Source organism: Polypterus senegalus, chromosome 1, assembly GCF_016835505.1.
Source record: "Polypterus senegalus isolate Bchr_013 chromosome 1, ASM1683550v1, whole genome shotgun sequence".
Lineage (NCBI taxonomy): Eukaryota > Metazoa > Chordata > Cladistia > Polypteriformes > Polypteridae > Polypterus > Polypterus senegalus.
The window spans coordinates 228,348,394-228,374,033 of NC_053154.1; the positions used below are offsets into that span (position 1 = coordinate 228,348,394).

Genomic DNA, 25,640 nt, shown 5'->3' on the forward strand with positions numbered 1-25,640 from the left:
TGGTAAGGGCCACATTAAGATGGCTAAACAGCTGGGTCAAAGCATCTTCAAAACAGCAGGTCTTGTGAGTGTTCCAGTATGCAGTGTTTAGTACCTACCAAAAGGTGGTACAAGGAAGGACAACCAGTGAACCGGTGACAAGTCATTCGAGCACAAGGCTCATTGACACAAATGGGGAATGAATGCTAGCCCATCTGGTCTGATCACATAGAAGAGCTACTGTACCACAAATTTCTGAAAAACATAATGCTGGCCATGAGAAAAGGGTGTGATAACACACAGTGCATTGCAGTTTGCTGTGCATGGGGCTGCATGGCCACAGACTGGTTAGAGTACCCATGCTGACCCCTATCCACCACTGAAAGCACCTACAATGGGCACATAAGCATCAGAACTAGACTGGAGTGCATTTGAAGAAGGTGACCTGATCTGGAATTGTGTATGTTACTTTGACAAATACCACCTACCTATAGGACCTACCGCAGACCACATACAACCCTTCATGGCAATGGTATTCCCTGATGATTGTGGCATCTTTCAGCAAAATAATGAGCCCTGCCACACTGTAAAAATTGTTTGGAAATGGTTTGAATTTCATGACTTGGCCTCAAAATATCAATCCAATTGAGTATCTGTAGGATGTGCTGGAAAAACTACTTTGATCCATGGAGGCCATACCTTATAAAATTCAAGGCTTAAATGATCAGCTGCTAACGTCTTGGTGCCAGATATGAAAGAACACCTTTAATGGTCTTATGGAATCCAAACCTCAATGGGTCAGAGCTGTTTTTTTATGGCATGAGGACGACCTTCACAATAAAAGACAGGTGATTGTAATATTGTGGCTGACCGGTGTACTTCAAAGAAAGACCTTTGAAAATAAATAGTTTACTTTCTGATGTATACTTTAGGAATAATGCTCCTTTTCTAGATTCTTCTACAAACATTATAAAGACATCTTTCTTGAAGACAACTGATAGCAAATATTACAGTCATATAGAAATGAATATTTAATATAGTAATTCATACATTACATTTTTTTTACAGAAACTTGAAAACATCAACTTAATACATCTATTGTGTGAGTTTATATAACTCCTGATTTTACAAGAGATTCTATCTCTACATTTTCTTTCTGAAATGCTAGATTTCTCTTTACCAAAACTGAATTACTGCACTAGATCCCCAATTTATTGAAGAATTTCCGAAATCCCATCTGCCAGGTCCTGTGATGTGGGCCTTTTAGATGTGCAATTGACTGTTAAACCTTCTGCTTTTAGGGCATCAGCTGTGGTTGGTCCAATTGCTGCAAACTAGTAAAATAAGTGAGGTTTAGTGTTTACAAAGAACATACAATATATATATATATATATATATATATATATATATATATATATATGCATACACAGAGACTATAATCACCATTCATGAAAGAATTAGTAGGAAAAGTGTTTCTGCACTTCAATAACGGTGAAGATGATGCATCATAAACATCTTACAGTTGTGTCACGTTTGCACCTTGTTTGTCACCTTTGTAACAATTTACTGTTCCATTCTCCAAACATGAGTATTTCATTTACTTGCACGTCAGTTTGCATAGGTTCTGTTTAGCAGACAAACATGAACAGTACTTGAAGTTTTTCAAATGAGGGGTTACCATTCATTTCCTAAAGTTTGTTTGGTTAACTAATGGCTAACAGCCATGTTGATATCAGGAAGGAACTTTATCTGAAGCTTTACTGTGCAGGTATAAGGTTCAAGACAAGAACAAAGTTTGGGAACAAATGATGAAGTACTGAAAATAAAAATGACACAGAAAAAGGATTATAGAAAAATTATATATTTTCTTGGTACAAAAACGCATAGTAGATTATTTTCATCAAAAGAGTCTGATGCATATTACTAATGAATATTGAAGGCAAATAATGGCAAAATAAATCAACTTGAATCAGTAAAATAAAAACGAAAAAGATGCATTTTAAGCAGTGGGCCTAATAAATTTCAATTAAAAATATCTAGTACAAATATTACTGAGTGAGGAGAAATAAAAATAAAAGCTTCAATATGAATGCATGCTAGCAAAATACTGAATATCATGTCTGAAAATATAATTAAAAATGCATCAAGTGACAAGCATCACTATTAACAATTTTTGTAAATTTGAAATTAAAATAACCCAAAACACACATGAATACACAGGGAATGGGTGTGATTTGAAAGCTACAATCTTCTTTGTATCTTCTTTCTTTCATATACCCTTCCACTCTTTTTTCTGATCCTGCTTTCACCAGTAAAGGGTTACTGGGAGCCAGAGCCTAACCCAGCTGCACAAGATGTAAGGCTTCAATCCAGTCCCAATGACAAGTCCCTGGTGCTGTATAGTATTGATATTAACCACTTCACAACCTTACTCACTGTTTGCACATGGCAAAATCCAAAAGATCCAAATATTTTCTCAAGGAAATTGGCAATAAAACATAATCAAACAAAACACAATATTTAAAGAATAGTAAATCAACACTAGCTTTGAACTCTTGTTACACATTCCAGTATATTGGTATATGCAACTCTCAACACTTAGAGATTTTCAAGGTGAGAGGCTCTAAGTAGCCTGTGGCACACGGCTACACGACTACATTAAAATTTCAGTTTTCTGCAGGGGTTTATTTTCTTTTGCCTTCCCTGGTTCTTTTGCTAATTGCCTTGGGTAAAGGCACACGCCAAATAAAGATTATGAATGATTTTAATATTACAGCTAAAGGTTCTTCACAGTGGATTTTATGATGATAAAATACAGGGCTGAACACAAGGCAAGCGGTATAAGCACTAGGATCTCTTTTTTATATATAGTATGGCTATTTGCATTTACATTATCAAGGAAATTGCATAAGTTAACTCTCCATTTACAAAATGTATTCTTGAGCAAACAAAAACCCATAAAGGTAACTAAAAAATGATTAGCGATAATTACTATTTCAATTAAAAAATAACATTCTGTAAGATAAAATTATATTTCTTTCTCTTTTCTAACAAACTAGTGTATGTCTCCTACACAAAAATGAAATAATTTATCTTAAGTTAGGCCATAGAGAATAAAATATAACAAGTTTTATTAATTTTGAAAAATGATTTGTAACAGCTAATAATTACTGATATTACATATCAGAATGAGTAATTAGAAGTTTAATCAAATGAATTCTAGCCCACATATAGCAACATAAAAACTCAGTAACTACAGGTAAATTTTGTAACAAAAATAACTGCTCATGAGAAACAAACACATTTTAATGTAAGACAAGTTAAAAGTCCTTCATAACAGAATATCTAATGAAAAATGAAAACTGTGAAGCACAGAAATAAAGTATGAACATGACTGGGAACCTTTTCCTTATTTTAAGTTGTACATTTTTAATCAGATGCCTACAACATTTCATGGTCAGTATGAAATAATCTGAAAATAATTATTCATCGAGTACTGATCACATGATAGTTGTGTTTTGTAAGCTAACTATACATTGTGGTAATTTAAAACATTAAGAGACTGCTTACATATCCAATTTGCAATGCTTTCAACAAAAAGAAAATGGGGAGCAAGACAGGCTGCGACACCTGAAGTGTTTTTGTACATTATTATGACATTTAGCAAAGGATTGTTGGAAGTCACAAACTAATTCTCTATAGGACAATATTATCAGTTAAAAGGATTTAAATCTAAATCCAATGCTTGTAAATAAAGAGAGATAAAAATAGCTAATGGCTAGGGAGCTCTAGACATCACAACTGAAACTCACCTTTATCTGGTCAGCGAAATTTGGATATAATTCCTGAAGATGTTTTAGACAAAACTTAACCCCAGAAGGGCTGAAAAATGCAATCACTGCTGGTATACCCTATGAAACATTTAGAAAGAACAAAGTTTTTAAAGTTGAAAAACAGCAAATAAATAAATATAACTCCAGCTGCAAATAACATGTATTTTTAAATCACAGCATCAAGACTTAAAAATAGAAAGAACAAATGAAATCAATTTATATATTTTATTGTGCTGCAGGAATATATAACTAGGTTTACATATGTAGACATTTGCTGTAGGTAAAGCCTGTTGCCACCAACAGTAATGTCTGAGTTAATAAAATAAGTTGCTAGTAAATGAACATTGCAAGCCCTTTAGGTCTAATGGAATTACATTTCATTTCTGCAGAATTAAAAATTTTTATCTTTGTACAATTTATCTATAAAGTGGGGAAGAGAAATTAAATAATACCGAGATAATACACACAAAACAGTTTCTTATAAAACTGCACAAAAATCTACCTGATTAGAGAAATAATTTTTCAGTTCTTTCTGCAGATCAGGATGTTGGGTGGTCTGATAAACAGTAACACTTTCCAAAGGGACACCTATAGGATTAGAATTATTTACTGATAAATGTTTTACAATATTTTAAATAACCACTATATTTCGGATCAAATTAACAATAAAGAAAAATACAATTAAAAGTGGTATGGCTTGCAAGCATTACACTTCAGAACTGCTTTAAAAAGCAAGCAAGAAAACACATGAACATAAAAAGTTTGGGACACATTTTAAATAATAAAAACCTTTATGAATCCCAAATAACTCAATAAATGGAGTATCTGAATTACAGTATGTCAGTAGGAATTAAAAAATTTCTGAATATTATGAAATAGTACATCTGTTTAGAATATTTTTAACTGCACTGGGATACATCTAGATCATTTACAGCAATTTTGTATTGGTTGTAAAAGGTGTAAACATATAAGCTAATAAATGTATTGTACAGCTAATGATCTCAAAAATAATTTATTGGGCAACTGATAAAATTGTGGCGGCATGGTGGCGCAGTGGGTAATGCTGCTGCCTCGCAGTTAGGAGACCAGGGTTCGCTTTCCAGGTCTTCCCTGCGTGGAGTTTGCATGTTCTCCCCGTGTCTGCATGGGTTTCCTCCGGGTTCTCCAATTTCCTCCCACAGTCCAAAAACATGCAGGTTAGGTGCATTGGCGATTCTAAATTGTCCCTAGTGTGTGGGTGTGTGTGTGTGTGTGTGCGCCCCCTGCGGTGGTCCTTCGCCCTGCCCAGGGTTTGTTTCCTGCCTTGCGCCCTGTGTTGGCTGGAATTGGCTCCAGCAGACCCTGTAGTTAGGATATAAGCGGGTTGGATAATGGATGGATGATAAAATTGTATTAGATGATACAATAAATCAAATAATGTTCCAACATTGCCAGGAGTACAAAATTGGTAAATCACTACAGGTACTCTAGATTTTAATTTCAGGTAATACATTTAAAAGGAATATCTTGTTTTAGGCTCTGGGAAGGGTATCTGTTGTCCAGCTTGTCCATAGTAGACAAAGAACCAAGCAAAAGATGGCCTTTCATGATAGTACTAACAAAAACAGAGAAAACCTCATCAGGAACAGGACTGCCAGGAAGAACGCAAAAAACCAGGCCCTGGGCATGTTGCTTGCTGCTAAGGTCTGATTTATAAAACTTGCCTGCACTCAAAAGAAGCTTGAAATGGGCATACACAGCTTTCCACAAAAAAGTTGGGATTTATAAAAGAAAACCTGATTGGAGAGAATGTCCATTTATTTACTGCAACTTTGAGAATTTGGGGAAATGACGACACACCTGATCAACTACAGAAATTGAGCTAAATCAGCTCAATGACAACTCACGAATATAATAAAATCATACTACCAAGTCATTATTAGAATGTGCATTGAAATAACAACCCCTCCTTGAGCCGTCACCTTATCGTGGTGGAGGTGTTTGCGTGTCCCAATGATCCTAGGAGCTATGTTGTCCGGGGCTTTATGCCCCTGGTAGGGCCACCCAAGGCAAACTGGTCCTAGGTGAGGGATGAGACAAAGAACGGTTCAACACCTCCAATGAAGAATAAAAACTGTGGACAACGTTTTCCCTTGCCCGGACGCGGGTTACCGGGGACCCCCTCTGGAGCCAGGCCTGGGGGTGGGGCTCGATGGCGGCGCCTGGTGGCGGGCCTGCACCCATGGGGCTCGACCGGGCACAGCCCGAAGAGGTAACGTGGGTCCTCCTCCCAATGGGCTCACCACCTATGGGAGGGACCAAGGAGGGTGGGTGCAGTGTGAGTTGGGTGGTGGCGGGCGGGACCTTGGCGGTCTGATCCTCGGCTACAGAAACTGGCTCTTGGGACGTGGAATGTCACCTCTCTGAAGGGAAGGAGCCTGAGCTAGTGCCGAGGTGAGAGGTTCCGGCTAGATATAGTCGAACTCACCTCGACGCACAGCTTGGACTCTGGAACCAATCTCCTTGAGAGGGGCTGGACTCTCTACCACTCTGGAGTTTACCCCGGTGAGAGGCGCCAAGCAGGTGTGGGCATACTTATTGCCCCCCGACTTGGAGCCTGTGCATTGGGGTTTACCCCGGTGGACGAGAGGGTGGCCTCCCTCCGCCTTCAGGTGGGGGGAAGGGTCCTGACTGTTGTTTGTGCGTATGCCAACAGCAGTTTGGAGTATCCACCCTTTTGGAGTCTCTGGAGGGTGCTAGAGGGCATACCTTCTGGGATTCCCTCGTTTTGCTGGGAGACTTCAATGCTCCGTGGGCAATGACAGTGAGACCTGGAAGGGCGGATTGGGAGGAATGGCCCCGATCTGAACCCGAGCGGTGTTTTGTTATTGGACTTCTGTGCTCGCCACGGATTGTCCATAACGAACACCATGTTCAAGCATAAGGGTGTTCATATGTGCACTTGGCACCAGGACACCCTAGGCCTCAGGTCGATGATCGACTTTGTGGTGTGTCGCGGACTTGCGGCCATATGTCTTGGACACTTGGGTGAAGAGAGGGGCGGAGCTGTCAACTGATCACCACCTGGTGGTGAGTTGGCTTCGATGGTGGGGGAAGATGCCGGTCAGACCTGGTAGGCCCAAAGCGTGTTGTGAGGGTCTGCTGGGAACGGCTGGCAGAGTCCCCTGTCAGAAGTAGCTTCAACTCCCACCTCGGCAGAACTTCAACCACGCCCCGAGGGAGGTGGGGACATTGAGTCCGAATGGGCCATGTTCCGTGCCTCTATTGTTGAGGCGGCTGACCGGAGCTGTGGCCGCAAGGTGGTCGGTGCCTGTCGTGGCGGCAATCCCCAACCCGTTGGTGGACACCGGCGTGAGGGATGCCGTCAAGCTGAAGAAGGAGTCCTATAGGACTTTTTTGTCCTGTGGGTCTCTGGAGGCAGCTGATAGGTACTCGCAGGCCAAGCGGAATGCGGCTTCGGTTGTTGCTGAGGCAAAAACTCGGGCATGGGAGGAGTTGGAGAGGCCATGGAGAACGACTTTCGGACGGCTTCGAGGAGATTCTGGTCCACCGTCCGGCGCCTCAGGAGGGGGAAGCAGTGCAGTGTCAACACTGTATATGGTGGGGATGGTGCGCTGCTGACCTCGACTCGGACGTTGTGGGTCGGTGGGGGAGTACTTCGAAGACCTCCTCAATCCCACTAACATGCCTTCCAATGAGGAAGCAGAGCCTGGGGACTCTGAGGTGGGCTCTCCCATCTCTGGGACTGAAGTCACCGAGGTGGTCAAAAAACTCCTTGGTGGCAGGGCCCCGGAGGTGGATGAGATACGCCGGAGTTCCTTAAGGCTCTGGATGTTGTAGGACTGTCTTGGTTGACACGCCTCTGCAACATCGCATGGACATCGGGACAGTGCCTCTGGATTGGCAGACGGGTGGTGGTCCCCTCTTTAAAAAGGGGGACCGGAGGGTGTGTTCCAACTATAGAGGGATCACACTCCTCAGCCTCCCTGGAAAAGTCTATTCGGGGTTCTGGAGAGGAGGGTCCGTGGATAGTGAACCTCGGATTCAGGAGGAACAGTGTGGTTTTAGCCCTGGTCGTGGAACAGTGGACCAGCTCTTCACCCTTAGCAGGTCCTGGAGGGTGCATGGGAGTTTGCCCAACCAGTCTACATGTGTTTTGTGGACTTGGAAAAGGCATTCGACCGTGTCCCTCGGGGAATCCTGTGGGGGGTGCTCCGGGAGTATGGGGTACGGACCCCCTGATAAGAGCTGTTCGGTCCCTGTACAACCGGTGTCAGAGCTTGGTCCGCATTGCCGGCAGTAAGTCGAGCCCGTTTCCAGTGAGAGTTGGACTCTGCCAGGGCTGCCCTTTGTCACCGATTCTGTTCATAACTTTTATGGACAGAATTTCTAGGCGCAGCCAGGGTGTTGAAGGGGTCCGGTTTGGTGGACTCAGGATTGGGTCACTGCTTTTTGCAGATGATGTTGTCCTGTTTGCTTCATCAGGCCGTGATCTTCAGCTCTCTCTGGATCGGTTCGCAGCTGAGTGTGAAGCTGCTGGGATGAGAATCAGCACCTCCAAATCCGAGACCATGGTCCTCAGCTGGAAAAGGGTGGAGTGCCCTCTCAGGGTTGGGGAGAGATCCTGCCCCAAGTGGAGGAGTTCAAGTATCTCGGGTCTTGTTCACGAGTGAGGGAAGAATGGAGCGTGAGATGACAGGCGGATCGGTGCGGCATCCGCAGTGATGCGGGCTCTGCATCGGTCTGTCGTGGTGAAAAAAGAGCTGAGCCGTAAGGCAAAGCTCTCAATTTACCAGTCGATCTACGTTCCTACCCTCACCTATGGTCATGAGCTATGGGTAGTGACCGAAAGAACGAGATTGAGAATACAAGCGGCTGAAATGAGTTTCCTCCGCAGGGTGTCTGGGCTTTCCCTTAAAGATAGGGTGAGGAGCTCAGTCATCCGGGAGGGGCTCAGAGTAGAGCCGCTGCTCCTCCGCATCGAGAGGAGTCAGATGAGGTGGCTCGGGCATCTGATCAGGATGCCTCCTGGACGCCTCCCTGGTGAGGTGTTCCAACATCCAACCGGGAGGAGGCCCCGGGGAAGACCCAGGACACGCTGGAGGGACTATGTCTCCCGGCTGGCCTGGGAACGCCTTGGGATTCTCCCGGAAGAGCTGGAAGAAGTGGCTGGGGAGAGGGAAGTCTGGGCTTCTCTGCTTAAGCTGCTACCCCCGCGACCCGACCTCGGATAAGCGGAAGATGATGGATGGATGGATTGAAATGACAAACCTACTACACCCCAAAAGTGACAACTGATGTACAGACTGTATTTTAGTTCCCTTTTAAGAAGGCCAACAAAGAGGGCCATCTGCACGAAGGAACTATTTTGGATTTTTCTTCAGTTTATTTCGGCTACCTGTTGTCACTTCTCAGGGAACTGGCCGGTAGGTCAGGAATATCTCAGACAAGCCTTCACTCCATCATGCCGCTTTGCTCACTGACCAACTGGCGATGCACTACATAATGTATTGTTATACATTCATTAAACATAACATGTTTTTGCCAACATAAAAAGGCAATTTGCAGAAGTGTCCATTTTTCTTAATGTAACCGGAGCAATTTACTGCACTCATAATGCAACAGTGGCACCTAGCTAGGATGAAGCTGGTTTTGTTAACTATAAGCAGAGACATTACATTAATGCAAAAGTAATCTGTGATGCCAAGATGAGACTAATAAACATTGTGGTTTGGTGGCCTGGGTCAACTTGATATTCATTTATTTTGTGACAAAGTACCTTTGGCAGGCATTCCAGTGCAGTATGTGATACCTTATTTTTGGTAACTGGTTGAATCCTCAGATTTATTATGGTCTGTACTATTCATTTGCAACAGCAATCGTGACATTACATGTGCCAGGTAATAGTTGCAACCCATTCAAACAATGGTGTCTTATGCTTTACATCAAACCCCCAAAATGCAGAGGAGAGGCGCTATAATGACGTGCATTACCTTGCATGCATAGTTGTGGCGTGCAGCCAGATACACTTGTTGTCTCTCCTACTTTAAAGCTGAACCACGGAAGAGGCCTCTAGCAAATACAGAGTTACTAACATGCTCCTGGCTGCATGCAGTATAATTGAAATTTGGATTGGTAGATAAGAGAGCTGTTAAATGAGTACTGCTTACTGTCAACATTGTTTGTGTGGAGAATGATAATACAGTAGTACTTTGTTGTTTGAGACTGGAAGAACCATTCTGCCCAATTTCAATCTAGTTAGTGAGCTGTTATTAAATTCCTGTGATAATCCTACATTGGCCATACCAAGCACCATATTCAAGCGTAAGGTTACTGGCAAGTTTACTTCTTCCGCCATCTGACTTTAGGCAACATTAGGTTCTTGCCTATCAAATGATAACCACTGGGTGATGAGCTGTCTGCATAGCCTGAATAGACCTGTGTAGTCTAAATATGTAATAATTGCGTTTTTGTATGAATGGGAAGATGATTCTGATCAGGGCTGGGTTAACTTGCATTTTCAGAAAAACTTCTCCTGTTTCTTACATATAGTCAGGGACACTGAGTCTGAAGAACCTTGTTCAAGATTTCAATAGTGGATGCTGCTACAAGTAACTGTGGCCTAAAGTCAGTTAATCCCAATTACAGCAGTAATATGCATACCAAAAGGTAGTCATTAATGGTGAGCAAGGCTATACAGTTAAAAAAAGAGGCCATCTGTGCAATGAACGCAGGCAGGTTTGCCAGAGTTAACAACACATGCCAGTTGGCCAAAATAGTGCCAGCAGTGTCACTAGCAAACTGAAAGCATATTGGAGAATGAGTTTAATAAGCATAGTGGCAATGATGTTTGGGAAGCCTTAAAGTAGTTCTGACAATCCATTTGATAACCTAGGAAGAGAAGGTGGGTCATCAGCCATGCTCCCTTTATCTACAGTAAATGGAGTGATTTTGTAAATCTATGCTAACAAAATATTCTTCTACATTGAATGATTGCTTGTTTCCATCACTTTACTAAGATCTAACTTCTCTAATCAATAATGAACAAATTCATTTTTAATGGTTAAAAATGGTTTAAAAATTACCATTTTCTTTCAATGCTTTTGGCAGAACTTCTCTTTTTAAAGATCCACATGGAAAAAGAAGAGGGAGCAAAATACTTCCTTTTTCTGAAAAGAAAAAAAAACCTAAGTAATCTTTCAAATCTTTCACCAGTAAAATGAAGGAGTTTAATAAGCATACTGACACATTTCATCCAAGAACTTCCTAATCATGCAGAAATCAGTCTGAATTGTTACATGTTTAATTCATGGAATTTAAGAACTTACTTTTGCAAATATAATTGGAAAGAGTCTCTGCATTTCCTGTATCTTCACCTTGTGGAGTCAAACCAAGCTCTCCAACTAAAATAACACAAAAGAAATAGCTTTCAGACTTATCTAATTTAAGTCCCTGATCCATTATTAAAAAGAAACATTCTATAGAATTTGGGAAGTTCATTATCTCAGATATTATAAATGTGCCACGTTTATAGTATGTGTTTAACTTCCTTCCTATTTATTAATCAATCAAAAAAACATACTAATAGAGACTGCATAGCACCATTAACATTTACAGGCACAAGTAATGCTTTGTCACACTTCTTCACTACAGTGCCAGTTTCTCGGTTTTCTTACAGAACAAAATAAAGTTAAACAGTGCAATGTTTACAGCATTCTCACTTTCAAAGAACAACTAGGCAAACAAACCTTTTATAACTCAGAATCAAAAGACTTACAGGCTTACGCATGTTGTAAATCTAAAAAGTGTTAGAACTTGATACTGTCAAAACAAGATATTGACATCACCAAACAGCAACAATCAGCAGACAACTAAACAGTTAAATGCCAATGATGACAAGCCAATTTATATGCAAATTAAAGCAGCATTAATCACTAGGCCTGGGTCTAACAGGATGCAATTGTCTTAGAAGAACAAAGTGTTGGCTTATTGCAAATACATGAGCAAATATTTTACTACTAGGAATTCTTCAAAAGTGAAACCAACAATGTATTTGTATAATACTCTCTATAATGAATATAAAGTACTACTGAGAATAATTTAAGTAAAAAAAAAAAAATATTAACAATTCATATTTTTTTATACTGCATGTTTAACAGACTTAACAATAAAACATCTACTAGATACATCTCTTCCTTGCTTTATGCATCAGGCATCCCACTTCCATACTAGTTTCACAATTCAATGTTTTATGGTCTTTAATTTCATATTTTGTGATAAACACATATCACTATAGTTTCCATATCCACCAAACCCAGGGACAAGCACAATATACCAAAATGTTGTTGCCTTTCCTTATAATATGCACTTCCCAATAAGTGAGTTGGTGGGCGTGAATTTGAGTCCAAATTTCTAGTGCTGGTAGTTGTGTATGAGACAACTGTACATTGGCAAAAAGAACATATCAGCTGTAAACTCATAACTTACTGACTCAAGGACCTTAAAGTTTAAAAGATCTTGACCTTACTTTTTTGAGAAGTACTGTAAATCTGATACCTGCAATAATATTACAGAAGCCTTTTGTGGCAGGTGACTGAAGCTAGATAAACATGCCAACAATTTAATGATTATTTGGACTGCATCAAACACTGATGTATAAATGGTGTGTTAAAGAATCTTTTTGAAGATGCTAGCTAATGGTCCAGCACATATTTCAAAATGCACTGAATGTTCTCCTTGGACATATAAAAGGATTCTGATTTTATAATTTGCTAAACTACTTTTGCTATCAGGTGCTATGTGCAGGCTCATTTACACTTTGTTCATTTTTTTTTTTTAACACCACCTCTAATAAAAGTACAAAGCACTTATAAATACTAGTTATACCACATTAAACAAAGAGCTTGCTTTGACATGTGTATCATGTATACTTCCCTTTTAAAGCAAAATAATACTTTTTACAATTTACCACTTTATTTAGAAGTTGAGGACTACACATCCTACAAAGCTCTTCTTAAACTCTTAAATTTGTGTATACTTGTAAATGAATTGAAATATAAATGTAATATAATAAAGTAATATTAGGTAAAGCTCTGTACCTTAATGCCATACTATATATTTTATCCTAAACTTACCCAGAGTTGCAGTTGCTTTTCCTACAACATATATGCTTTTTGTGTTCCACTGTTCCTTTACATTTTCAATCCATTCTGCAAAAAAAAAAAAATTGTAGTTACACAAAACCAAGTTTATTTAATGCTGCAATAGGAGATGGGTACCCCAGTATGGGGTAGACAGTAGCATTGTTTGTATATGACATTTCGTTTTAAATAGAGTTACACAGCAGTTAGCCTACACCAGAAAACTGTCAAGAGTTCTTGTTTCCAATTTAGAATGCATCTCTTTTACATTTAGCATTCAATTTATTCTTGTATATTCTCCCTCCAATCTCTAAGGATTTTCTCTAAAGACTCCTTTATCTTTTCAAAGTCCTAAGGCAGGGTATTAGGCTATTTTGTTAAGTTACAATGGCCTAGTGGAAACAAGTGTGGTTGCATGCATGAGTAAGCTCTATTAATGATGTGACCACATATAGGTTTGGTTGTTGTACACCGCTTTGCAGGAAGATGCTTTGCTATCTAGCAAATTGGAAACTAATAGTGCAAGTTCAGAAAACTGATGGATAGTCTGACCCAGGTTATAAAGAACAACTAGCAAGGAATTGTGTTACATTCTTGCCGATTAAAGGACATAAAATAAACAAACAACATGTGCTGGGAATGATGAAAATCAGGCACTCATGTTAAAAACACTCCATAAGCTACCCTTTACAGCAGTATATTGCTAGTTAAAACAAAAATGCCCAAATCCAACTTTTCTTTTATTCAAGAAACCAAATTCAACTTTAGTTTTTGATTATTATCATTATTTCATGTTAGGGAAAAAAAACTCATCAGAAGGAAAAAAGGAAACATGCTGTTTGCACACGTATTCATTACTTGCACATTAATATTTTAGATTGCTAACTTTTGTAGCAATAAAGACTTTAGGACTTAATATGTATTAAGCGTTGCACAATGTTCAGTAATGAATTTGGACAATTCTTCCATGTAAAGTTGTTCAAGTTAGTTTAAGGACACTTATTCACTGCAATTTTCAAATAATGCCCCATCTACTCAGATGTAGATTAGGACTTTGACTGGGCAGTTGTAACACATTCACCTTTATGTCCTTGAGACATTCCAAGATTAGTCAGGCCTTGTGTTTGGGATTATTGTCATGTTGAAAGACTAACTTTCACCTAACCTTCAGTGTTTTTACATAGACTGAAATATGCTCTCTTGCAGCATTTGCTTGAGAATCCATCCATTCCTAGTTCTGTTTTAACCAGATGCTCAGTACGTGTTGATGAAAAGAAACTGCACAGCATGTCACACTACCACCACAACACTTAACTGTTTACCTGGTGTTTTTTGAAGTATAGACAGATTCACATTTGTGCAATGCTTATCTCTTTGGCTTTTTGCAAAAACACTGCAGCTCATCTTTCCCACATCCCTGCTTATAGTTTAATTGCTTTACTTACTTCACAAATACACAAAAAAGTTTTAGGTTTCACTAATGCCTTGGTTATATAAACAGTTATTATATATTCATAGTTTTAAAAAAAAATCTTAATTTTGATTCACGATTGTATTTAGCTAAATGTTCTTTTGTACAATATGATGCCAAATTACATTGTGTAACACAACTATGGATTTGGTAAAGAGGAAAAGGATGAAATATTCAAAATAAAAAGAAGGCAGGCACACAAACGCAAGCTGTACTACCCATCTAAGACAGGTTGAAATCTACGTAATCAACAGACCTCAGTGTTAACATTCGCAATGCGTGGTCTATTGGACTGTATTTTGTATTACATGTAGATATAAAACACATTGCATTTTTGATTCTAGCAGATGGTACATCTCAAACATTTGTAGCAATAAAGTGGCATTTGTTGGAATAACAAAATCAATGCACATCCCTGTTATATGCCAGTTGGTATGGGATTCGTAAAATTAGTGTTAATATATGCCATCTGTTAGAATGTCAGAGACATAATTGGAAAGACACACAGATACTTATACTTTAATTATGGTGGATATGTATACTTAAACTGTCACTGTATTTTCTGTCATCAAGTTGACCCAATTCTTTCAGATTTCTCTATGACACCTTAAACACCACATCATGAAAATTTGGTTTGGTGTGCAGTTTGTTGACTAGCCTTGTTGATATAAAACTATAATTTAATCTTTTAAAGTGTATTAGCCATTTCCAACCTCTCCTTGACACATTACAGTATCTGTGGTTAATGTCTACATAGATACAATGCATCCAGAAAGTATTCACAGCGCATCACTTTTTTCACATTTTGTTATGTTATAGCCTTATTTCAAAATGGATTAAATTCATTTTTTTCCGCATAATTCTACACACATCACCCCATAATGATGTGAAATTCATTACACAATTGACTGCATTGATCAAATCCTAATTAAATACATTAAATTTCATACAAAAATCTATAAAATGTCTGGGGTGGGTATACTGTTCAGAATATTTGTATCACTATTAACTAAAAAGCTTACATTTTTGTTCCAAACTAGATTAGTCAAGTAAAGATTTGAATATTAGCTTCCATAGTTAAAAAGAAAGGAGGAGGAGGAGAGAGCAAGCACTGAAGCTTGTACAAGCAGTTTAAAAAAAATGTATTTCAGATTAACTATTAGTTTCAGTGTACAAGGCTTAAAAAAAAAAAAAAAGCTTTTTCAATAAACGTTTAAAACTGTGTTAACCAGAATGTAAAATAGTATGGCAAAATAAATATAATTATCAATGACAAAATCAGACATTTCATTAATTGCAATTCAGGTAAATTGAGTTATAAATTCATATAAATTGGGTTGGATTGTTTCTAGAAGTACAACAAACAGCAACTGACCGAGAAAAAATTATAAAAATATGGTATTTGCTAAACTCCTTTTAAATTAAAAAGGCACGAAAATAATTTAAAGGCACAAGACAAAAACATGAATGACAATATGAAATCCTTCTAATAAAAACAATTCAGATATATTTGCAATAAAGTAATATAACTTTAACCAGTCAGTGAAAACAGTTTTAGTGTAAATGTTGTACATTATTCAAATCATTTAGGCTCATAAACATATTCTTACATGGAGCCTGGCATATGAAATGTAAAACTAATGGTTAAAACTGAAAGTCATTTTTTAAACCACTGAACCATTTAACTTCATTTCTAGAAATTGGTACAGGGCACTAACTGGAATATTTTCTTTAGTTATATAATCATTTTAAGATTGTCAATATAACTGCTTGCAAATAGATGAAACAAAAATATCCAGAAAACTTTTAAAGTGCCCTACCATGTAAATAAATATTTTAATTAAAATGTTAATGTTTATTTTTAAATTATATAATCTAAATTAAAAGTCAGTATCAGTTATTTAAATAATTATTCAGTTTATTTTTTTCTCTGCAACCCATCACTGAAAGTGCACACAGTAGCGCTGTAGAGGGACTTCATTTAGGCTGCTAGTATTTATGTCCTCATTCTTTTCATCACTATACAGGGCAGGGCTTGTAACCATAGTGGACGACAGTCATGAAGAATGGCTGGTAATCAACATATTTTTTCACGTTACCACAGTCTGATATAACATTTTTGTAAAACTGCGGCACCAGTTTGTTGTTCACTCTGATGACGACCTCTGTCCTCTGTCATGAACCCCAAGGCACCTGTTCTCCTCAACAATGGGTAGCTTACTCACCCATTATCTGCAGGAAACATGCCACTATATTCTGGAAGAGAACCATGACCCATATTAGGCAGTGTCAATTCTCATATCACACTCAGCCTTTAACTGAGCAAGTCATAGATCACAGTCTGATGAAGCCAATAATCCACATGCAACCCTTAGTTTCCTCAAATTGGGTATTCTACAGATACATGTGTCTTGATATCCTGTCCATGAAATTTATGAACTGAAGAAGAAACAAGCATCATCATTGTTGTAGTTTGCCATATACCAAAACACACACTGAACAGTCTTGACTGAATACTAAGTATGCTATCATAACCCCTAAAGTATCTGTTCAAGGCCAAAGATTTGGTCCACTGTTACACAAATATAATATTAGGACACTAGAACAAAACTAATTGCTGATCTTTGGCTCAAAGTTATCTGGTACCAGGTATACATATGAGCAGTTTTAGGTTTGAACATAGTGTTTTTTTGGATAATCCATGGCAAGCACAGTAGAGATTTACATTACATTATGTTAATTTATCAAAAATTAAACGTTTTTCCTATTAGCTTTTACAAACTATTTAAAATTCAAGCCCACAGCTGACTTAACACTACAGTTTGCTAGAGCACATAAATAAATATACACTCTCATTTGTGACACATTTTGGCCTTACTTCCTATTAAACATCTACTGGTGACTTAAGCTGATGTGAAAAAGTTGAATCCCAAATACTTGACAAGATTTTATGAAATGCTGTTTTTTTTCAGTCTGATGTCCCCTACAATGCTTGTGAGCTTGGTGTGGCCGAGAAAATTTTACCTGGCAGTGTCCCACTTTTTAGGAAACTTTGTAACCAGTAGGGTTGCCCTTGCCAGACTGGTCTAATGGGAGGGGTGAGACAAAAATTAATACCAAGTTCAACACCTATAATGACTCAAATAATAAAACAATCTCCTGGAACAAGACCAGGGGACTATGTTCACCTGCAACTAGATCTGTTAGGTGCCACACAGTGACAAAATGTGAAAAGGCTATTGAAGTTCACCACTCAAAAGGCAAAGGGAGTCAGTTGGGTGCATTGCCTACATGAAGCTATGGCCGAAAGGTGCCTTTCATTCTAGCAAATCCAAAACATGTTGGTGGATACCAGCAACCAGGAAGGATATCCAATTAAAGAGTTTAACTTTTAATTTGTAATCGCTCCTCTCCAGTTGCTCCATTTATAACAAAGCATGCTTGAACTTTATGAACCTAAAAATGCTTGCCAACTGCATGTTGCAGACAACAAAACATCATGTTGGTCAGTTTTCTAGACTTGACGGCACATGGTTATAGAGTCAAAGTCACTCATGCTCACATGGTGATCATATGCCTTTGTGTAGTTATGCATATCTGTGAAACTGCTTTCAGTAAATATTTTCCAACTGCACGGTGGGTGCTACATAAATTAAAAGGTGGATCACTCAACACTGGGCATATTCAATTGGAATTATAAAACAAATCTCCTTATGACATGTGCAATGTGAAGCAGTAGCATATAAATCAGCCGCCATACCACATACACTTCAGAACAGGTCACCCACCTAAAGCTAAGCATGTCCTCGCCCTGCCAGTACTTGGATAGGAGACCACCTAGGAAAAGCTTGGGCTGCTGAAGTGTTGGTGAGGGGAGAAGGGGGCACATACCCCGTGGTCGGAATGTGGATCCCAATGCCCCAGTGCAGTAATTGTAATACTGTGCTGTAAAAATGGCACTGTCTTTCAGATGAGACGTAAAACCAAGGTACTATGCAGAGCATCCTTCATATACAGTGGGGTGTATCCCGATATCCAAGCTAAAATTGCCCACCAAGGCCTAGTCATTCTGGCCTCCTAATTATCCTGTCTGTCTAATTGGCTCTCTCTCACTTCACTGCATAACAACTAATGTTTGACGAGCATACTGGCACAAAAACGCGTCACATCATCCAGGTTGATGCTACACTTTAGTGTTGGCTGAAGTGGATCCCCATTTACTGAAGTGTGTTGAGCAGTGAGAAAAGCACTATATAAATGTAAAGAATTATTATTATTATTAAACCTTCATATAATATTCTAACTGCACCAAACCAAACTAAAGATGCACTGCAGAGTCCATAGTAACAATCCATTTTCATTTTTTAATTAAAAAAACAATAACTGTATTACCATAAAGATGTCACATCTTTTTATTAATTTTAGAAGCATTGAACATCACAGATATCTCATACACATTCACTGTACAAATACATTTTGCTTCATCTCTTAGTAGCATGCTTATTTCAATAGGGAGTTTTCAAATCAGTGATGTATATTTAAAAATAATACATTTTGTAATGTAGTATCAAACAACACTTTCTCCAGGACTGGAAGGAGAAACATTTCAGGAATGTTCAAACATTCATCTAAGGCAGTGTACAATGAACCTAAAAAAGATTCTTATCCAGTCTGAAAAAGCAATATGAGAGTATCTGACATTATAATTTATTTTTACTGGCTAACATACTGTCTTGAATGTGCTTAGAGAGCCTGTAATGGTTCATTTGAAAAACTGTTGGTGATGCATGTCATTTTTCAAAACACAATGTGTGTGTACCAGCATTAAAAACAATTACACCTCACATTTTACAGCTTGTGTACAGTTTGTTTACAGCTCTCAGAATTACTTAATATCACTGACAACACAGCAGATGTAAATGCTATTAGTATACACTGTGTGAATGGAGCAATTCCTCTGATCACAACATTCAATTCCCTTAACCGCATAGAGGGTCACAGGGACCTGAAGCATATCTCAGCAACTGCAACAACAAGGAAGGAATTAACCTGGGGGTGAGGCATCAGACCACTGCAAGGCAATCTCACAGACATTCCCACACTAACACTCAGCCAAAATGTTTTTCAAAAAGATTTTACAATGTTTGTGAATGACTGTAACTTACAGTCTTGTGGAGTTGAGTTTCAAATGTTGCAACACAGTATTAAAAAAAAAAAAAAAGTCAAAGTTTGTTCATTACATGTGTTCTTAAACATTAATTTGACAGCTTGCTGTAGTTCTCTGTCTGCGATTTCAGAAACTAACAAAATGCACTTTTAATTACTTTAAGATTAAACCTATTCAGCAACTTGTTAAACTCACATATGTGAAAATGTTAACATTAATTACTGAAGCTCTTCAGAAAAAAATAAAATAAGGGATCTAATACTACAAACAAATGTGTAGATCTTCCCTAAACTGAAATATAAATGCAGAAGGAAATTTGTGTCACAGACAAAATCAAATAACTAGCATTATCTGTTAATCAAAATAAATGATTGCTGAATAAAAAAACTGTAATGAAAAAATTCTAAGTCACTACTGTCTTGCAGGATCAGTATTAAAATGCCCAAAACATATGATAATGGAATATTAGTACCTTACCATATGCTAAGCCTGCATATTCCTGGGCATGGTCATGGAGGGAGCAGGGTTTTGGAGGCTGAAGCCTATCCCAGCAAGTATAGGGCACAAGGCAGGAACAATCCCCTAGACAGGCCAACAGTCCTTCACACACATGCACACATAATAACCAATTTAGAGTTGCCAATACACCTATCCTGCATATTTTTGGACTGTGGGAAGAGCGTGGAGCACCCAGCAGAAACACACACAGACACAGGGAGAACATGCAAACTCCACACAGGAAGGACCTAGGCTGTGAACTCTAACCACCTTATTGCAAGGCTACCACTGCACCATCGTGCCACCAAGGAGTAGTAGTATGACTTTAGAAAATATGTAGAATGAAGACTGGAGATGCTTGAACAGACTATTTTTTCTTAAAAACACCAGTACAAATTTTACCAATGAAAAAATTACCATATATCTACAGCAAAATTAAATACTACATCTAATGCTATTTCTAAAATAAATTTGGTTTCATCTGCTTAAAACGACAATGATAGCAACAGAAATCCACTCACCTTTTCTGAAATCATTTTCTTTTAAACCGAGTTGCACAGCTTCAACTGCTCTTGGACTTGTAAAAATTAAACCATTATATTTCTCAGGGTGTGAAAGCTAAACAGCAGAAAAGGGACACATTGTCACCAATATATGCAAAATGAACATTTTTTTTCCAAAAAAGGTTTTATAGGTTAGCAGTAAATTATTTATCTTTTCAAGCCAAATCAAGTAAGAAGTCATTTTGTACAGCAGAGGGATAGAGTTCCTGTGGGGTAAGTTTTAAGTAGCCTTGTACAGTGTGCCCCTATAAAGTATGAGGTCAAGGCTATACACAGAGCTGGAAGAGTATGTAGTTTATTAGTAAATCAAGAAAACGGTAAGGAGTTAGGTCTTAGGCATTCAACCTGTTTCAAGCTGAAGCCCTGGAAAGTCTGATTTTTTTTTTTTATAGGAATGACAGCACACATTTAAGAGGCACTAAAGAATGCCTTTTAGAAAGGATGGGAAATGTTCTATCTGGACAGTAATTGATGCATTGTAAAGATGTTTGTGCAGAGTATTCTAGAACAACCAATCATTGGAATAAGTATGTATCTTTAGTAAAGCTAGGATAACAATTTCAAATGAACATATGATTATTCCTTTATATATCATTCTTTTTGATCTACATTGATAATTACCAAGGAATAAATGTAATACTCCAGAGATACAGAAATGCTGCAAAGGTCTACTCTATTTTAATAGTTTAACACACATAACAAAATTAGTATGTGTATGCTATTTCACTCTATAATAAAATAAAACAAATATTAAAGATGAAGAAATCTTGGGATCACTGCCTTATTCTAACCAACTTATGCCATTACAGCGTCACAGTTATTGTAGTAAGAAACCATCCAGGAGGCATCAGGTCCAATTCAGAAAACCAGTGTGTCTGCCGCACCAATACATGAAAAGGAATAATCACTTCACATGCCCCCCTAAGATACAGGGTCAATTTACTGATACCAACATGTACTGTATAACTACACTATGTACAGTAAACCTTTGGGATGGGAAAGAAACTGGAAAACCATTTGGAAATGGTGAGGATATGCTAAAATCACAAGACTAAGACTGGGCTAAATTTCAAATTCAGGAAGCAATACTAACAATTGTGATACTGTCCATATATATATATACTAATGTTAATGTATTGCCAAAAAAAAAAAACAAACAAACAAACACATACACACCGTGCTTCAGGATAGAGTGTTGCTACCAACATTAAAAGAAATGTTGATAGGAATAGAAATTTGACTTTTTACAAGTTATGGGTTTTGAGAAGGACAACTTTTAAAAAAAAACCACACACATTGTCAAAAAACAACTTTTGCTAACTGCATCCTGATAGAAAAAAAAATACTCAAGTTTAGATGCGTTCTTTTTGAAACTGCTGTAATTTTTCTAATTAACAAAATTTTTTCTCTTAAGCTGAAACAGATTCTTTGTGTATTTTCTCTAGTCATGAAGTCGTGTGATTTACGCTCTGTGCTGTAACTTAAATACAGATATAGCTTTGATGGCCTTAATATTATTTACCTGATACTCTGAAATTTAAACCTGGGATGTGTAAGATATTTCATATTTATAAAGTCATCACAAGTGAATCACATTCAGCAAGCTACTCATTCAGAATATTAGTTTTGATTTGCTTAGTTAGATTCATCTTCAATAACATACAAATTATACACATTTAAGATGAAGCATTGCTCCAAGATAAAAAGAGTAATTCAGTGTTCAGCCTGCAGAAGCACAGGGCATGATTCAATGCCAAAACTGAGCCTATGATCTCAGTATTTTTTAAGCAAATCAGACTTGCATTATACCCCCCTATACCAACCAGGAAGAGCTCATTCAACTAGTGACAAGACTCCTGCCTAGATCAACGATTCTGAGATTTTTTTTTTGTGCTGTGGGAGGTTGGGATTGGTCTGTATAATAGCACAATCCCTCTTTCTAGTTTAAAAAAGTCACTGGTAGATTACTTCATCAGTGTAATGGCCAAAAAGTACACCTTTTGCAAATTCTTAACATATAAACATCAAAAGTGATAAGTAACAAACAGTTGGGTGCAGAAAAGGTCAATTCAACAAGAAGTCAGTAGTTTTAGCATGATAATCCACATTATTTCAGTAGCCAAGCTACCATTCCTAGCATGTAATGTACAACCAAGGCAGTGGTATTTTGGAGAATGAAGTAATAAATCAAATTTTCAGTAGCATCACAAACTCCACTTTCTCTATTGCAATCATTAACAGCATGTCTTTGTCAAAAATAAAAATACATAATACTGGCTACATACTTGTATCTCTAAGAATTGTCGGTACTTGTGTACTAAACGGACGGATGGCATGACAAAGGGAAACAGAAATGTTTTGAAGAATTCATAACATATTTATTTGGATAAAAAAAGGTTTGGTTCCACTGTAGTCCATTTAGTTTTAGTACACAAGTACCAAATTTTCTCATAACGGACCCATATTAAAAATATTTCTATGATCTGTTTCTTCAAATGGACATCTATACTTGAGAACTAGTCAAATACTGAATTTTCAAGCCTTCAGTATTTTCAATGGGGTGATTCCTATTTTTATTGATTTTAAAAATCATATTTAAATGAATGAGACACAAATCAACACTAAAAAGCTGATGTGGCTAGCACATAACATTATCCATGCATACAACATGTGAATGGTTTATTATAGATTTACTTAACCAAGACTTAACAACATATCAGATACAACTGGTTACATTTCTTTAGTTTTTTTTCAAATGGAGCAGAGGCAGGCAAAGCAACTTGCTCAGGGTCACACAGGGTCAGTTTCAGGATTTGAAGCAAAAACCTCAAAGTTCTAAGTGTAAAGCCTAAGTCACTACACCACACTAGTTTATGTTGTGAAATTGCCAACCTTTATACAAGATATAATACCACTGAAAGTTATATTTCACATTTTATCCAGTTGTAAAGGCAAATCAATCATGGTAATTAAATTGAAACATAACATAATCAATGTTTCTTTGCAATTTGAACTTGGCTGCTGTGACTACGGTGTTTAAAAATGTAACTTTAAAGCTAAACTCTTGAGATATTGATTAAAGTCAAAATTCACAAAAGTCTTTCAAAGGTCTAAATGAATCTGCCAAATTTTGTGAATTTCTAAGCAGCAGATTGGCAGTTTTTAGTATTAGCTTTAAAAATTATGAACTGTAAAAACTCCTAGATCAATAGCTGGAGTTTACCCAAAACGTATTCAGACTAAACAAGTGCAAGTTGCCCATAAAACTGAATAAGAAACGGGTCCTTCATTATAAAGCTATAGTCGCAATAAAAATTTTATGACAGGCGCAAAAACACAAGAAGACATTCTTTACAAAATTGCTCAAAACAATTTCTAGGGTTACCAAATGATCCATTTACGTTGAAGTCTATTTTTTCATGAAAAGACTTGTGGGTTCGTTTTCCTGGTCCTCCCTGTACGGAGGGCGCTTTGAGTAGTGAGCAAAGCGCTATATAAATGTAAAGAATTACTAGTATTATTACCTACATATGAAATATGGACAAAGCAAAAATGAGGGAAATTGTAACCAATCGTTAAGTGTTGAATATGTAATTTTTTTCAGCACATAGAAAACTCGAGTTTGACTGTGTTTCAACTATAAAATAACTAAATAAAGTAGGAAGACAGAATAACATGAAAATCAGTTTAAAAATGGTCAGTTTTCTTTCCAAATGGACAAAGTACATAGAGTCTATATTTCAAATCAAAGTTTAATAACCAGACTAGTGTTTTTTATTACTTACCTTTTCTAAAAATATGTTGAGAGATACAAATTCAAAAGACAAGGCCGGGATCAAAGTAGCTGTGTGCCCCCGAGACTCTAATTCCTGAAAAAAATGAAGAAACAGTTAAATCAAAACACCTAGAAGATTTACACAATTAAAGGTATGTTTTTACGTGAACTGTAAACCTTAATATACGGGTCTGGACCGCTGTCTCCGTCCTTGGGATCTTTTAACAAAAGCACCTTCATTCTGCCTTCTGTCACGGTCCTGAATAAAGCATAAAATGAAAAACCTGTCACATTCGGCACTTTTCTAATACACGAATGCAGAAGGAAGTTAACAGGAGTGACTAAGCAAGTAATGACTAGTAACAACCCTGGATTTGGGGAGCGCTGATAAGACTGGTTCTGTTCTGCAGTTTAATGGAGATTAGCACCTTGAAAATGTTAATATCAGTGATAAAATGCCACAAAGAACTGAAAATAAAAAAATGATATATGCATGTAAAGGTTAATACGTACTATCAATGTGTATTCGCGCAATTGTTATATTTTCTCTACATAATAACTGGGTTTACGGCGCCGATTGTAAAAAGGAGCCACTGAAGCTAAAGTGAGTAAAACCACAAATCCATTAGTTGCCATCCAGGAGAAAAGTCTCACAGCTTCTATTTACATGTATATGCAGGTTTACATGCACCATGTCGGTGCAAGTAAATAAACTGCAAAGAACAGTTTTCTTTGCCAAATCTAACTGGTCATGCTTTTGTGTGCATCTATTATAACTGATATTAGAAAACAATGAAAACATAAAACGTTTAACAAACCTGTAACTTTAACGTTTCATCAAAAAAATGCACATACAATAAGACAATAACCCTCAGGAATTGCACAAGGACGTTTATTTTGTTACATACTTTCACACATTTGAAATCTACTCATGATGTTTACATATTCTACAGTTTCGATGACAAAGTTAAAGGTCAAAGGGAATTTTAAAGTTGGGATATTCCAAGTGATAGCATAACAAGTTCCTTCCTATTGCGTGATATACTACTCTCGAAGGATAGTCAACACAAAACATTCATAATATATATGCAAAACATTTTCATATATTAAGGATGACCATATGTTTTCATACATACACCTCTCCTTATTTTGCCACCCCTTCAATGAGAAAATAATATAACAATCTATCGCCATTATGGCCCTGTTAATGCTTC

The 25,640-nt window shown here is 37.5% G+C and overlaps 1 protein-coding gene across 1 annotated transcript; it reads right to left on the reverse strand.

Annotated features, from left to right (window-relative positions):
* Window positions 1-753: 753 nt before the first annotated feature.
* uros (uroporphyrinogen III synthase) lies at window positions 754-25,385 on the reverse strand. The gene is made up of 10 exons (XM_039769976.1): window positions 25,245-25,385; window positions 24,604-24,685; window positions 24,437-24,520; window positions 20,610-20,706; window positions 12,947-13,021; window positions 11,141-11,215; window positions 10,898-10,981; window positions 4,315-4,400; window positions 3,792-3,890; window positions 754-1,313 (listed from the first exon to the last, which is right to left on the reverse strand). The coding sequence occupies exons 2-10, from the start codon at window positions 24,664-24,666 to the stop codon at window positions 1,191-1,193; spliced, it is 786 nt and encodes a 261-aa protein (XP_039625910.1). The 5' UTR covers window positions 24,667-24,685; window positions 25,245-25,385; the 3' UTR covers window positions 754-1,190.
* Between the last annotated feature and the right edge of the window lie 255 nt (window positions 25,386-25,640).

Excerpts from the sequence above, each read along its gene's own strand:
- uros (XM_039769976.1), bottom strand. The coding sequence starts at position 24,666 with ATGAAGGTGCTTTTGTTAAAAGATCCCAAGGACGGAGACAGCGGTCCA. Across the intron at positions 11,216-12,946 it reads AAAAGCAACTGCAACTCTGG|TTGGAGAGCTTGGTTTGACT; the intron begins GTAAGTTTAGGA and ends GTGTTATTTTAG. Across the intron at positions 1,314-3,791 it reads ATTTCGCTGACCAGATAAAG|TTTGCAGCAATTGGACCAAC; the intron begins GTGAGTTTCAGT and ends TTATTTTACTAG.